Here is a 13,777-nt window from a genome sequence, read left to right on the forward strand (position 1 = left end):
ATGGTATACAGTGTTATGACCAAAACCAGCACTGCTGCAAAACAGCCATGCTTTACGACAGTGTCGCAAATCATGGTAACGTTATGGAGACGAGCCGGCAGACGGAGGTTTGTTTACACTCCTGGGTAAGTTCTTTATATTCACCGTTAAAGTGTTAAACCGTTACCTCAGACTCACCGGTAGTAACTCAGACTCACCGGTAGTAACTCAGACTCACCGGTAGTAACTCAGACTCACCGGTAGTAACGTTCAGACTCACCGGTAGTAACGTTCAGACTCACCGGTAGTAACTCAGACTCACCGGTAGTAACGTTCAGACTCACCGGTAGTAACGTGGTTGATGTGTCCGTCAGGGAGCCAACAGCTCCGGGCAGCTGGGACAGGGACATGAGGAGGACCTGAAGGAGCCCCGGAGGCTGTCTGACACCACGGCTCTGCTGAACAAGGCTGTCCGGGCTCTCAGCGGCGGCGGCGGGCACTCCGTGGTTCTCACCGGTAGGTCACTGTTTAGCTCCGAGACTGAACTTTTCCACAACATTGAACTACTAACCCGCAACAACCCTGATAACTTGTGCTGCAATGTGAACCAAGTCTTGAGCGAGCCTTACAGAGATCACGTGGCGCCCCCTGCCGGGACAAATCAGTTCATTGTTGATGTTGACTGTATTGAGTGGTAGATGGTTTTTGTTTATTTGACAAGCATTTAGCCAATTCCACATGGGATTATAAAACACTGTATGTCAGACATACATAATGATAAAGAGATACACATGATGTCCAACATGTAAGGATCATGCATTATTGGGATGAGCAGTAAAATGTGATGTAAATGATGTAAAATAGCCAATATGTCTTGTTTGTTCCTTGTTACTGATAGAGTTCAATCATTCTATCCACCAAACAACTCAAAACAAGAGTCAATACCAACAGGAGAATACACTGTTTACCATTGGCAGAGCATTTTGGCAAATTTTTCTTGGGCGCTACCCACATAATCAGCTGTGCTGCTCATCCCACAAATGCATGATCCTTACAAGTTGGACATCATTGTGAAGGTAAATAAACAGGCTTTCCAACGATGTAAAACACAATGACCATTAGCATTGTAACAACAGAGAAATAATCGACCCAAACAAGTTTCTGAACTTTTTTCCCCCAGTTTATTTACAGCAAGACGCATACATATTGGAAAAATCTATGCAGCCTAAAGAAAAACATCATAACATGCAGCAATTAGACGAAAGTAGTAAACCGTCTACACTAAATTCTATCCTATTGTTTTTCTATTTATGCATGCATATATGCATCACATGTAGGTGCAAGGCTACGGGAAAACTACATTTCAATCTATTGTCTGTTTAGATAAAGTAATGGTTTGGAGTCAATGTGCAGTTGATTTGGTTTTTATCAATGGTTTTTCCTCATCTCCAAAGCTCCAAGTAACGATCTACGTGAATAGCCAATTCTGTTGCATGGTTCAACAATGTTTGTGGTTTATTTTTGTGTTGGACAGAAAATGGAGAGGTGTTTGTGTGCGGACGGAATGATAGAGGCCAGCTGGGACTTGGCCACAATGCAGACATCTCAACTCTTCAACTCTGCCCCAGCCTGACTCAGAGGGTCACCAAAGTAGCCTGTGGTTGGGATTTTACTCTTCTTCTCAATGGTGAGAACCGTTTTACCCCAGGATGTGGTGCTCTGTTTTACACATGCACTATATTCAGAAGGATATGATTACTCTTTGTGTTCCCTCTAGGCAAGGATAATGGATAGGACAGGATGACATTTAATTTATCCTTCAGGGAAAATCCAGATGTCACAGCAGCCAAAAATTAGAGAGGACACAAATTGAAATGCATAAGAACAAATTATATACAAGTATAGAATATTCACCAATCAGGATTGTATGAGGAGTATGCTGATGACCAGGGACCGTGATCAACACTATGGATGTGCGGTCAGGCACAATGAGACACCAGAGGAGTCCACTTTAAATTGTGATTTATTGTAGACGTGGAACAGGTGGTACAACAGATGAGGCTGGCACAATCGATGCTGGTTTTATTTAAACAGAAAATATGTACCATGTATTATCAACATAAATAACTCAAACATTAACAGCAAATATACATGTATTAAGAGCAAGGAAACTCCCATTTCACTTCAACAAACAATTGCTGCCAGTAGAGAGCCGAGCACACGGTTCTGCTGCAGGTGAGTGCAAAGGGCTCACACCTGATTTCAATCCTGCATATATAGTCTCTGCTCGAGCCAGGCTCCTCCCACTTCCTGCTCCTCCTCAGACAGCTCTGCCTCTAGACCGGCTCTTCACAACAGACAGTATGAATATCCAGTAGAATATGATCAGTGGGCAAAATGGCTTTAACAGTTTGATATGTGTACAAGAATGCAACTACGCTACAGTAGATGACAATAGAAGCAGTCCTCACAGACCCACAGATTTATGCCGCATTCATGTCATAAGGAAGTTACTGTAATTACCAGTTTCCGACTTATAAACACTATTCATGCCAGCATCCAGTTTGTATTTACGACCGTGGGATTTTTCTTAAAGTGCTGATATATCCGTCGTGTTGCTTAATGATACAGAAATGCCTGAAAAAGCAAAAGATATGGACTCTCACATTAGCTAGTTCCCTCGTACAACCAACTCTACAATCACACAACTATGTTTAGTTCTCTGATGACACAAACACATAACGTGAGTGAATGCAGCATTAGACCCAGGGTTGTCTTTAAACCAGCAGTAGTTTGAGGGCTCTCTACCAGCTTCTGTATGTCTGCAATATTGCAGACTTTGCTTGAGGGAGTTACCCAGAATTCATAGCACAGTGATGGGCATATGACAGAGGAAGCCTGGAACTACAAATGCTGAATATTTCAATGTGTTTTATTTATAGTGATATTTCTTTTCTTTTTATGTCACGCTGACAGATTGTGGTCGAGTGCTGGCATGTGGCTCCAACGCATTTGGACAACTAGGTGTTGGACAAACAGTCACACACTCTGCAGATCTGCTGGTCGTTGAGGTGAGCACATGAGCAGCGTGTAACCGGTCTATTGTTTGCCATACCTTTTATCTAATCAATCCTGTGTGATCGTGACTGCTGCAATACAACTTCCCCTCATGATCAGTTTCTTTGGAAGCAGACGTCACTGTGCTGTTTGTTCTCAGAGTCTGGAGGAGCCTGTGGTGAGTGTAGCAGCAGGACTCAGACATTCACTAGCTGTGACTGGTAAGTTTGCACCAAAAACAAGTGTTTTTTCATTTTAGCAGTCAATCCACAAATCCTAAATTCCTGTTCTGCCCCTCAGACTCCGGCTGTGTGTATCAGTGGGGAAGAGGTCTTTTCAGTCACGCTAAGAGAGCACTCAGTCCACGCCTTGTCCCACCACACCTTGGCTCTACGGTGCCCTCTCTGGTACCAGGTAAGTGACACTCGGTACTGAATAGAAATAGTTACAGAAAGTTTTAGGCGTTCTTTTATTAACAATGCCGCCGATGATCGATACATGTGACCAGATACTCGTGCCTATGTTGCAGGTCTGGATCAGAAGACCTCACACATGGTATCTGCAGGCTCAGCACACTGTGTGTGCCTTACAGGTATGACACCGGCATATATGACGATCTTTATGCTGCATTCATGTCACAATTGGTTCATTTAGCATACATATGAGCTAGACTGAGAAAAACATTCATATCAACTTGGAAATTGCAAGAAAGACGTTGGAATATTTGTAAGCTCCAAACTTGCAGGAGATTGTTAACACATGCAACAAACAAGGCAACAGATCAACTTAATATAGCCTACGGGTAAAAGAAAAAGCTTGATTTTGCATTGGAAATGGCATCCAGGTTTCGTCTTTCTAACAAACAGTTCAAGTTTAGATGAAAAGGGTTCTCTGCACATCTTCCAGCAGAACGCAGCTGAATCGGGTTCTCCTCAGATTCAGGACAACAATCTTCAAAAGGGAGAAAAAAGGGACTGGCGCTCACACATTTTGATTTGCACTACTGTGCTCCAATCTATTTTTTCCTAAACAGTTTTTATTGATGCTTTAGAAGAGTATTTCTTAGAGGGAGCATTTACAGTTTCAGGTTGCACTAGCGAGTCGTCTTCCACTTCATGTTCATACATCATGTATGGCCTCCTTTCTGTCCTGTAATTAGTTCACCAGCAACACTCAATTACTGCTCTGCCGTTCGGTTTCTGCCTCTGCTGAATGAAGAATAATGCTGCTGCTGTCACGTGTGCAGGAGACGGCGATTTGTTTCTGTGGGGAAGCAACAAGCATGGCCAGCTGACCATCACCACAGAGCCCTTCCTGTCCTCTCCAACTGCTGTGAAGCGCTCACTGCTGGCTGGAGAGAAAGTCATCGACGTGTGGAGCGGCTGGACGCACATTGTTGCTCAAACAGGTGAAACATAACACGCATTATGTCTGTGATGCTCATCAGTTTTAACAGGATTTAAAGAACAGTTATCTGAACAAGGTTATCATTGATTTCAGAGAGTGGGAGAGTGTTCACATGGGGCAGAGGAGATTATGGACAGCTGGGCCGACAAGCATCAACCAGTCAGAACCCAGAGCGCCAATCGACCGGTCCTTCAGCAGAAGGTGGAAACCAGCAGGCTCGCCTCCCTGCAGAAGTTAAAGTCCTCTGTGGAGCGACACAGGTGAGACGCATCAGTGTTTGACACCTTCACATTAGGGGCGTGAATCACAAGTTTCATCATGATATTATATTGATTATTTCAATTCAGGGGCATGCGTTCGATATGAGAATATCATTTGCCCATTTAAGACAACCAGTTACATTTATATTATTACTGGACTCTTTCAGACATTTAAACGAAAAACAATCTATTCTTTTAATAAGAATAAATAGACCTGTTGTTCACGTTAAAGTGCCACACTTCTCACATTTAAGCACTGTTTTGACGAAAATGGTGAAACAGACGTACCACAGGAATTTCAAAATATTGGCATATCTTCAGACGACTACGTATCGATGTTTTCACTTTGCATCTATGATATTGGATCGTTGATCATTGAACCGTTACACCCCTACTTTACAGACTGAAAAACCTAGAAGGCATATAACAAACATTTATACATGTAATGTGTTTTAGAGGAAATGTTATTAGTATTGTTACGTCACCTTTTGTATAAATACAAGAGAAGAGACGACAACCAAAAGAAGATGGGAGTCAAAGTTGAGGTGGAAAGAGAAAAAATAATTTATTTACACAATAATAAAAATAATCAACAAGCTTCACAAAAATAGTGGGAGGAGGATGGGACAAGGTGGGTTGCACCAAATAAACAGAAGTTAAGAAAACAAAACTAGGCCTAACTATTTGCTATTTCAATAAAAAAAAAGAACACCTGACTCACTTATCTAAAAAAAGACCTTCAAAATGAATACAAAGGTGGCACCAACCAGTAACCTAGTGTTTTTATACTTAAGATGATAACTAAGTGGATGACAAATGTAAGGGGTACCCCGGCTCCCACCACATACCTTTTTCTAATATCTTTCAGGAGCAAGGGCAAACACAATAAGCACTTTGGCCCTGCCTGGCACGCAACAGTATTAATGATAAACTGTATTGATTCTTATTTTTGTGGCAATCATGCTCGTGTTTTAGCAAAAAATGTCAGTGTCACACCAGCAGGGGGCAGCATGCAACCACAAACAAAAACGTGTAGCTGAGGCTTGTCTTGTGTGAGGTGAAACACAGTGTGACTGAATGAGAGCCAAGCCCACTAAAGAGTAGCTTCTTAATGATTTGCATCACTACATCCTACACATACTGCCAGAGGACCACTTACATTTAGAGAAAGGCAGAGATCTCTTCTCCCATAAGGGCAGTTATGTAAGAGCATCGTGGGATTGCAGCAGTTAACCTGAAGCCTAAATGGCAGCTATATTTGTAGGAGATCGTTCGCCAATAAAGTGGATGTCAGGGATGGGCAAGTGCAAGCTCTGGATCACTCTTCCACGGCGCACATGTGATCATTGCAGCACTGGCGTGTGTCAAGGCTGTGTCACCTTGTGGGTGTAAAGCTAAAGGCAAGATGGATTAGCTGCTGGGATTATGAATCTCTCAGCCCACCCTACCATGTTTGTCCTCCCAACACTGCCATGAGTCAATATTTATTAAACTGTCACATTTTTATGAGGCCTATGAACATTACTGGAGTGACAAATAATAACCTGTCAGTGGTTCTGGTATCAAAGGGTGTGTTTCTATTCATGGCTCGCCACAGCTGTATGCTTTATCAAAAATATTGTTTTATCAAGGATATAGTATCAATGACTTTTATTGCTAGTAAGCAAGCTTTAGCACTCTAAACTGGAATCTACAGAGCCCCGTCTCATGTTTTTACTCTTGTTGAGCTTTGTAGATTTCAGGATCATAATTTAAACTTGGCCCCTCAGTTCTTGTAGCAGTTATGAAGGAGGAGGACTGAGGGGAAAACGACATTTTGGTCATCAAAGGCAGGCACACACAGCCGTCCTGAAACAGTTGCATTAATTCCTCTGGTGTATAATAGCTTTATGAATGAGCTGACTGATGATGCACTGTGGACTGAAGGCTTAATGGAGCCTCTAATGTATTTTACAGACAAAATCATCACTAATGTTTTTTTTGCGTTTGGTGCACTCATGTTGTATGCAGTTTTTCAATAAAAGTTAGATGATTGCATCTTGACACGGGGGATTTTATTTCAGTTTCAAAGACGATTTGTTTACAAAGTATCTCAGCATCCACATTGGCATAAGAAATAGTGGATAAACAGTCTTAAAAAAAGCAGCTTTCAACACATTTTAAACAATTTTCAAATCTTTGTTCTCTACAGATTGCATGCGGATCTGAACACAACCTTGCCATTGTGGGTGAGTGTATTCCCTCAAAAATACCCTTACATTTTTGTGGCTTTTCTTCTCATTTTCTTTTTGTAAAAAGTTAAAATGTTAAAAACTGGTGTATTTGCCTGTATCAGAAGCTGTTGCTGGAAAATAAGCATAAATGATGCACAACTGCACTGAAAAGACACATCAAGGAAGAGCCGTTTTTGAGAAATGAAATAGTTTAAACGTACAGCGTCGGTTTCAACAAGTGCCTGAAACAAGAGACTCCCCCTTTGTCCTGACATGACTCTGGCTTTTACTAAATAAAAGAATAGGGAATACACATCGAATCTAAGAATGAGTAAGGGAGCCGTCTGATACATTACAGGGTGAACATGAGTGTGAAATATTAATCCTTCTGGTAGTGCTGCAGAGGATTTCTGAGGTCGGCTCGTTGCTCTGTGGCCTTTGCATCAGGAAGTAATTACAGCATGGATAGATGGGTATCATTGATGAGCAATTACCCGAACAGGCCTCCAAAAGAGCTGAATTTACCACATGCACATTTACAGGCATGTTTTTCCACTTCCAGTGTTTGGAGAGCAGTCTCTCTTTGTCAGACAGAACATCGCAGCTGCACACATTGCTTATATATTACTAAACAAACAGACATATATGAGAGTTTGCGGTTCTTAATCATATTTACAAAGAGATTAGATGTGCTTTTATTCCTTACAAAAGTCTCCTGCTTTCCCATAGTCACCAACTAGCACCAAAAAACATTTTGGAGGTCAAATCTTTTGCATTAAATTTTCAACACTGACCCACTTTTTCTTTGACATCAGCATGAATATAAAATACAGCAGATGAACGCTGACACAAGCACAGGGTTCCATTAGAGAGGAAACGCTGCACATTGCTGATATTTCTGCAAGCAAATGGCCATCCACTTTTAATGTTCTGACCAAATTGAACAGCTAACTGGAAAGCATCATCATAATTAGGTAATTGTTAACGCTGAGTGTCCGTCATAATGGCAGTTCTCACGAAAAGCGCCGCTCCGTGCTTTCAGAAGTTGCAGTGATGCCATGAGAGAGCAGAGCCAGCAAAACGGTGAGCTCATGTGAACCTCCTGCACCTCGCTCCTCTTCTCCTCCTCCTCCTGTCTGCAGCGCGGCGGCAGGAGCGGTGAAATAGCAAAACAAGGATTGGAAGCAGAGACCTGAGTGCTGCTATTTCTGGTGCTGAAGTAGGTCAGGCAGAAAGGAACGGAGAGCATTGCATGCTGCTCATGATATCTGTTGCCCGTTCGCACCTTGAGGAAAGCGCTCCTCATGTATGAAATTCATCGTCGTGGTCAGACGTGGGAGATAGGCCGAACACACTGTGGGCACAGCTCATCCAATCTGAGGAAAGATTTTTGTTAATGTGAACATTTTGAACTTAAAGGACATACAGCCTGTATGTGCAGTAGGATGTGAGTCACTGTGGTGTTGTTAATAAGGTGCCAGATGACAGGATTTGTTTACAAGGAAATGGCTTTTGGCTCGAGTGTCTGGATTTTTTTTATCCTTTTGTTGTGCAGAATATCGTGCACGGCACTTAGTTGCCATGGAAACACTGATGTGCTGTACTCCAGTCAGTGAGTCCATGAATTAAGCACGGCACCAAAACAAGGCTTTCCCCCCCCCCAGTGAACGCAACACGTCAACACATTAAGCTCGCTAATAAATGAGAACCAGGATGTTTACTGAATAAAACACATGCAGTCCAGTTATCAATACATGCAGCATCTTAAAGACCGTGCAACATGTGTGTTTCTGTAATGCATAAGCCGTATCTGGCAGAGTCACACTGACATACGTCGCTGGCATGATATCTCGGGTCTATTCAAAAGCATATGCGTCACTTGGCGAATCCAAATCTTTTGATGCCGCCGATTTTTTCAGGGACGAAGCTGAAAGCGCAGAAAGACAAAGAAACCCCTCGATGAAAGAAATGAAAAGGTGGCATGAAAGACGCACAACTGCAGCATGGGGAAAGCTTGAAGATGCGTTACCCTTGAGAAAGCAAGCTCGCTTCTGTTGCCATAGCAATGGAGCTTATTAGGTAACTGTGTTGCCATGGCACGTGTCTCCTCGGTGATGCAGACCTGACCACACCCACCAACAAGCTCCCCAGCTGTGAAGAGCAGGGAGGCTTTTATTGCTGGCTGAGTGTCAGTGTTGAGGACAGTGTGTGTGTGTTTGAGATGGCATGCCTTATGTTTTTTTTGCACCCAGCCCTTTTTTTCCTTCAGGCTACTAATTTTAGCGTACATGTTACATGCTGTGCTGCAGCCCCGTCCCCTCTCTCCTGTCAGCTCCTCTGACCTATGACCCCTCTCCTTTTTCAGGGGGTTGTCTCCTCTCCTGGGGCTGGAACGAACACGGGATGTGTGGAGACGGTTCATACAGCGACGTCTTTCAGCCACAGCTCGTTTCTCAGACTCTCAGACCTCTTCTCGTCGGCTGTGGAGCCGGACACTCTATGACAGCGTGCACTGCGACGAGTGACTCAAGACAAAACTCTGCAACGACTCCACCTCACTGACATCGGAGCAGGAACATTTAGTCAGCACGAGGCAGTCGGAGACGAGAAAAACAGAATGACTGTGTGAATTAACATATTTCTGACTGGCTTATTGGTGCTTTGCCAAGCCCACATGTGATTATTCTAAGTGCCTAACTTTCACCTTCTAATAGGCTACTCGAGCTTCACACTGATGTCGTCATAAATACTGTAGTGTGGTTAGACACAGACTGAGTTATGTTACGTATGACGAAGGCCATCATTTCTATGACCAGCCCATCACTTTGATGGACATGTCTAGGGCCGGTGGCTCTGCAGGACGTGGCCACGCCTATGGCTCCCGGTCCACCTGCCGTGCTTGTCTTGAATCGTGAGGAATGGGCTGGACTGGTGCAATAGCTCCATTCTCCCATGACAGCAGTTTTATTGCTGTGATCTTGAGTGTCAGAAAGCAGTCAATCTCTGCACAAATCTCTTGGTCATCTTGTGATTTACACGTACAGTACAGTATTTTTTCTTTGACTACTGTCCATCACTTATTTCTATTCTTAGCAGACTGTTTCATATTATTTGATGCTCCGTTTGTCTCACTTGCACCACTTTCATACTGTATACTTTACATTAATCCCTCTTGGGGGAAATTCGTCCGCTGCATTTGACCCAACCTGCATATTTATAAGCTGTGGGCGGCCGCATTGCAGCACCGGGGACCAAACTGCAGGTCTGAAGCCAGTGCTGTGGTTAAGGGCAATGGCAGGACTCATTGATGCAATTTATTCACTTTTTTTATTTAAAAGTTTTTATTTTATCTAAGGCTGACCTGAATGCTTCGAAGCTTCGACCGTTGCACAACCTCCAAATCAGTATTCGAATGCTTTGGTATTTTTTGTATGTATGTAATAATAATGTATAAATCCCCAAATAGCCCATGAAATAAGGAATAATCCCTCAACATTATTCATTATGCATATTCAACATTAATTATTATTAGTTATTCTCAGACGGATAATCGCTGTTTGTTATGTGTAGAGGTGGGTGTGTGTACAGTAGAGCGGCAGCGGCACTATCCTGTAGCTTTGAGTACCTTCGAACATTTCCCACAGAAGCTTCGAAGCCCAACCAAAATGGTATTCAGAACAGCCTTCATTTTGTCCTTATGATTTATGCAAATTATATATGAAAATCATCTGTCATAAATGAAAGTTAATGTGCTTATTTTTTTTATTAGTTTGAAAAAATAAATCAACACTCATTTGAAAAATGATCATTTCTGTGTTTGTTTTATTTATTACTATTTATTGTACAAGCCTGAACTGTATCGGTGAAAAAAGACACAAAAAATCCCGAAACAACAAAAGCAATCAAAACGATCACTGAACACCTTATTGAGATAACTAACCACAAAATGCACGGTGTTCAAAAACACACACTCTCAAGTCTCACTAGACGGCACATGAGTTGCCTCTTAGTTGCTTAGTTATTGGGTCCGCTTAACAACAGCTGCTGTTTATTGTTTTTGTTCCGCGTCGTCGGACAATGACCAGCATACCATCCCCCCGTCCCCTCATTTGTGCTCAGCTCTGTTGGCAGATTCAGCTCTGCTGTACCTGACTGCACACAGATCTCAGCAGGCTTGTTGGCAGTGTGTTTGCAGTTGTTTGGTAAAAAGTTGGTCCCTTCTCACTAACTTTTCCACACAAACCATGAAGCCGTACTCTGTACACAATGGCTCTCCTTAATGTTTTAATTAGGTATGCTCATTGCTTGAAGCTGATCTGTATGGGGGTCCTTATTGAATCTTTGTGCTCTTTGAGTTTTGAACTGATGCTTGTTTTCAATGGCTGGTGACTGATGACTAATGTCAAATAAAATATACATTAATTCATCATGTTGGTTAAGTTATGTAGTCCTGAATGGTGCGAAGAATTTGCATAACAGAGGCACTTGTCCAGTATGTGTGTAATGTTTTGGCATTGGTTAGTTTTGCATACTAATATGCCAATTTGCATGTGTGCAGAAAAAGAATCCAATTCTACATGATTGTCAATTAAAATGTAAGACAGAATAGTAATGAATATCTGAGCTGTGATATGAGTTAATGCATTTTATATATAAGCTTTATATATTGCTACATTTGAAGACATATCAACATTTAATGAATGTTGAATATCTATTATTCCTTTCTGAATAACTCTATGTAAGATTTGATTAACCAAACGATTATTTTCCAAATCTTAACAGCACACTTTGCCATTTTAATGCCTCATTAATACAAGTTTTTTTTATTATTATTATTAGTTTTGTGGATGTTATCTCTTTGATGCCTGAAAACATATCAAAAGAATGTTAAAAAGTCCACTGGTGCAAAACAGTGCAAAAGTCTACAAAGATGTGACGATGACAGTGCAAAGTCATCGATTTGTTTCCAAGTGTTTAGTCTGGCTGTTCATGACATGTGACAGGTGTTTTTTTTTCTTTTTTGCTGGGTGATTTAAAATCGGAGCAACATTTTTTTTTCTTTCAACAGAAGAAGCACACATATATTTTGATGATCACTCAAAAAACATTGGTACACACAACTTTGGCACATAAAAAGCGTATTTACAGCACTGGCACACACTGAAAAGATAGGCACACAAAAAATTACAACACAGTAACCAGTCACAGATGCTGAGCTACATAAGGCTTGACAACAAAACGTCCTCAGTGCTACATCTATGCTGAGTTTCAGATGTACAGGTTGTCACTGTCACACCCATTTAAAAAGACTAAGTAATACACAGAACAATGCTACAGCACTCTCAGGTGGGTGATGGGCCATTATGGGTCATACACATAGTGGTTGGGACACCATGGTTCATAACACAAACTGACTCTGTTGGTTGTCTGCTCCGGTGCTGTCGCTGGGTCTCTATAAACATATAAAAAAACAATAACAAAAATAAATTATTAGACAAATTATGTAGAATGGTGGAGATGATGGAGATGATGGATGCCTCAGCGAGAGGCGAGACATGACACTAGCTTTGGAGAGTAAAGAAAATGTGCTCCGTTAGTTCCTCATGGTAAACGACAGGTTTACCATGTATTTCCCATGCTTAGCCAAGGCATCAGACGACGACGTTCTGTCTGTGTGCAGAGGTTAGACTCTTGAGTCGGTTAATAAACATGCCCAGTCATGCTGCGTTTTACAGGTTGATGTATAGTTCGATCGTTGTCATGCGTTTGTATACTTTGCGTCATGCTCTCGCAGTCACCTCGTTTTTTTTTAAATGCGCTCTTTGACCCCAGTCAAACAGCAGTTGAAAGGAAAGATGTATGTATGCATGTGCTGTTGAAGAAAAACAGTCTAAAACGCTCATTGTGTATAAAATTTATTTCATGCAAGGACTTATTTACATATTTTTATTTGAATACTTTTTCTGTTGCATAAATGGAAAATACATGCATTTACCTTTCCCCAAGTAGACCCACATCCCATGCTGTGTTTTTTTTTTCTCACTTGAATTGCATGAGCATATAATTCACCTGCATCTCTTCACATCAAATCTTCACAAGGTTGTTGCTTTTTTTTAATTCTTAAATATATAACGTCCATTAATTACCACAAGAGACATGACTCGAAACGTAAAACTCTGCTCATTCAGAATAAAAACAAAACTTAGATGAGTTGCTATACTTATATATCTTCTTCATTTCTGATTGGTCGACATACAAATTTGTTAAAGTGCCCTGAAAAAATTGTGCATAATTATCGGGACAGCATCAATACATGGAACAGTAACGGTATTGATGTTTTAACTCAACAGACATAGACTGTCCAAGTCATCGCGTCATCTCTTGATATATTTTGGCTCTGTAAAGTTGCCTGGTCCCCTTTTAATAATTTGTGCTTTATCATACAAAAATTTTCTTGAGATGGGGGACTATAAAGGCAGTATTTTCAGCTTTCGGCTTATGTATCCCCCTTAAATCCTACGTGTTGGATGGTGTAACAATAATTTACTGTGATTAAGGGTGCGAGGCTGGTGCAAAAGGTACACCTTTATAAAGTAAAGCTGTCATTACACTGTTATGAGCATGGTATAAAGTGTGTTGATGCTACACTGGGAGCACTTACACTCACTGGCCACTTTATTAGGCACACCTGTTCAATTGCTTGTTAAAACAAATAGCTAATCAGCCAATCACATGGCAGCAACTCAATGCATTTAGGCATCTAGACGTGGTGAAGACGACTTGCTGAAGTTCAAACCGAGCATCAGAATGGGGAAGAAAGGGGATTTAAGTGACTTTGAACATGGCATGGTTGTTGGTGCC

General features: G+C 41.6%; 2 protein-coding genes across 4 annotated transcripts in view; one reads left to right on the forward strand and one right to left on the reverse strand.

Moving 5' to 3' along the window:
• sergef (secretion regulating guanine nucleotide exchange factor) lies at positions 1–10,721 on the forward strand. 2 transcript variants are annotated; one of them, XM_037768212.1, is made up of 11 exons: positions 1–125; positions 354–495; positions 1,514–1,666; positions 2,956–3,050; positions 3,197–3,257; positions 3,337–3,450; positions 3,566–3,628; positions 4,283–4,444; positions 4,537–4,703; positions 6,895–6,931; positions 7,039–8,166. In XM_037768212.1, exons 1-11 carry the CDS (start codon positions 48–50, stop codon positions 7,056–7,058), a joined length of 1,092 nt encoding a protein of 363 aa, XP_037624140.1. In that variant the 5' UTR covers positions 1–47; the 3' UTR covers positions 7,059–8,166. The 2 variants fall into 2 exon arrangements, with proteins under 2 accessions (XP_037624140.1, XP_037624139.1); XM_037768211.1 differs by lacking the exon at positions 7,039–8,166 and adding an exon at positions 9,282–10,721 and having other exon boundaries at positions 2–125.
• Positions 8,182–13,777, reverse strand: part of kcnc1b (potassium voltage-gated channel, Shaw-related subfamily, member 1b) — a 20,558-nt gene continuing 14,962 nt past the window's right edge. The window contains exon 4 of one of the 2 annotated variants that reach the window (XM_037768195.1): positions 8,182–8,292. In XM_037768195.1, coding sequence (XP_037624123.1) covers positions 8,219–8,292 — 74 coding nt within the window. In that variant the 3' untranslated portion in view covers positions 8,182–8,218. Of the gene's footprint in view, positions 8,293–10,721; positions 12,369–13,777 lie in introns of those variants that run through there. The other variant, XM_037768194.1, reaches the window with a different exon arrangement.

This window comes from Sebastes umbrosus, chromosome 4 (assembly GCF_015220745.1).
Source record: "Sebastes umbrosus isolate fSebUmb1 chromosome 4, fSebUmb1.pri, whole genome shotgun sequence".
Classification (NCBI taxonomy): Eukaryota; Metazoa; Chordata; class Actinopteri; order Perciformes; family Sebastidae; genus Sebastes; species Sebastes umbrosus.

What these genes read in the sequence shown, in the direction of transcription:
- sergef (XM_037768211.1), top strand. Translation starts at nt 48, where the DNA reads ATGCTTTACGACAGTGTCGCAAATCATGGTAACGTTATGGAGACGAGC. An exon ending in AGGTTTGTTTACACTCCTGG is followed by an intron (nt 126 to 353) that starts GTAAGTTCTTTA and finishes TGTGTCCGTCAG; the next exon opens with GGAGCCAACAGCTCCGGGCA. An exon ending in TCCTCTGTGGAGCGACACAG is followed by an intron (nt 4,704 to 6,894) that starts GTGAGACGCATC and finishes TGTTCTCTACAG; the next exon opens with ATTGCATGCGGATCTGAACA.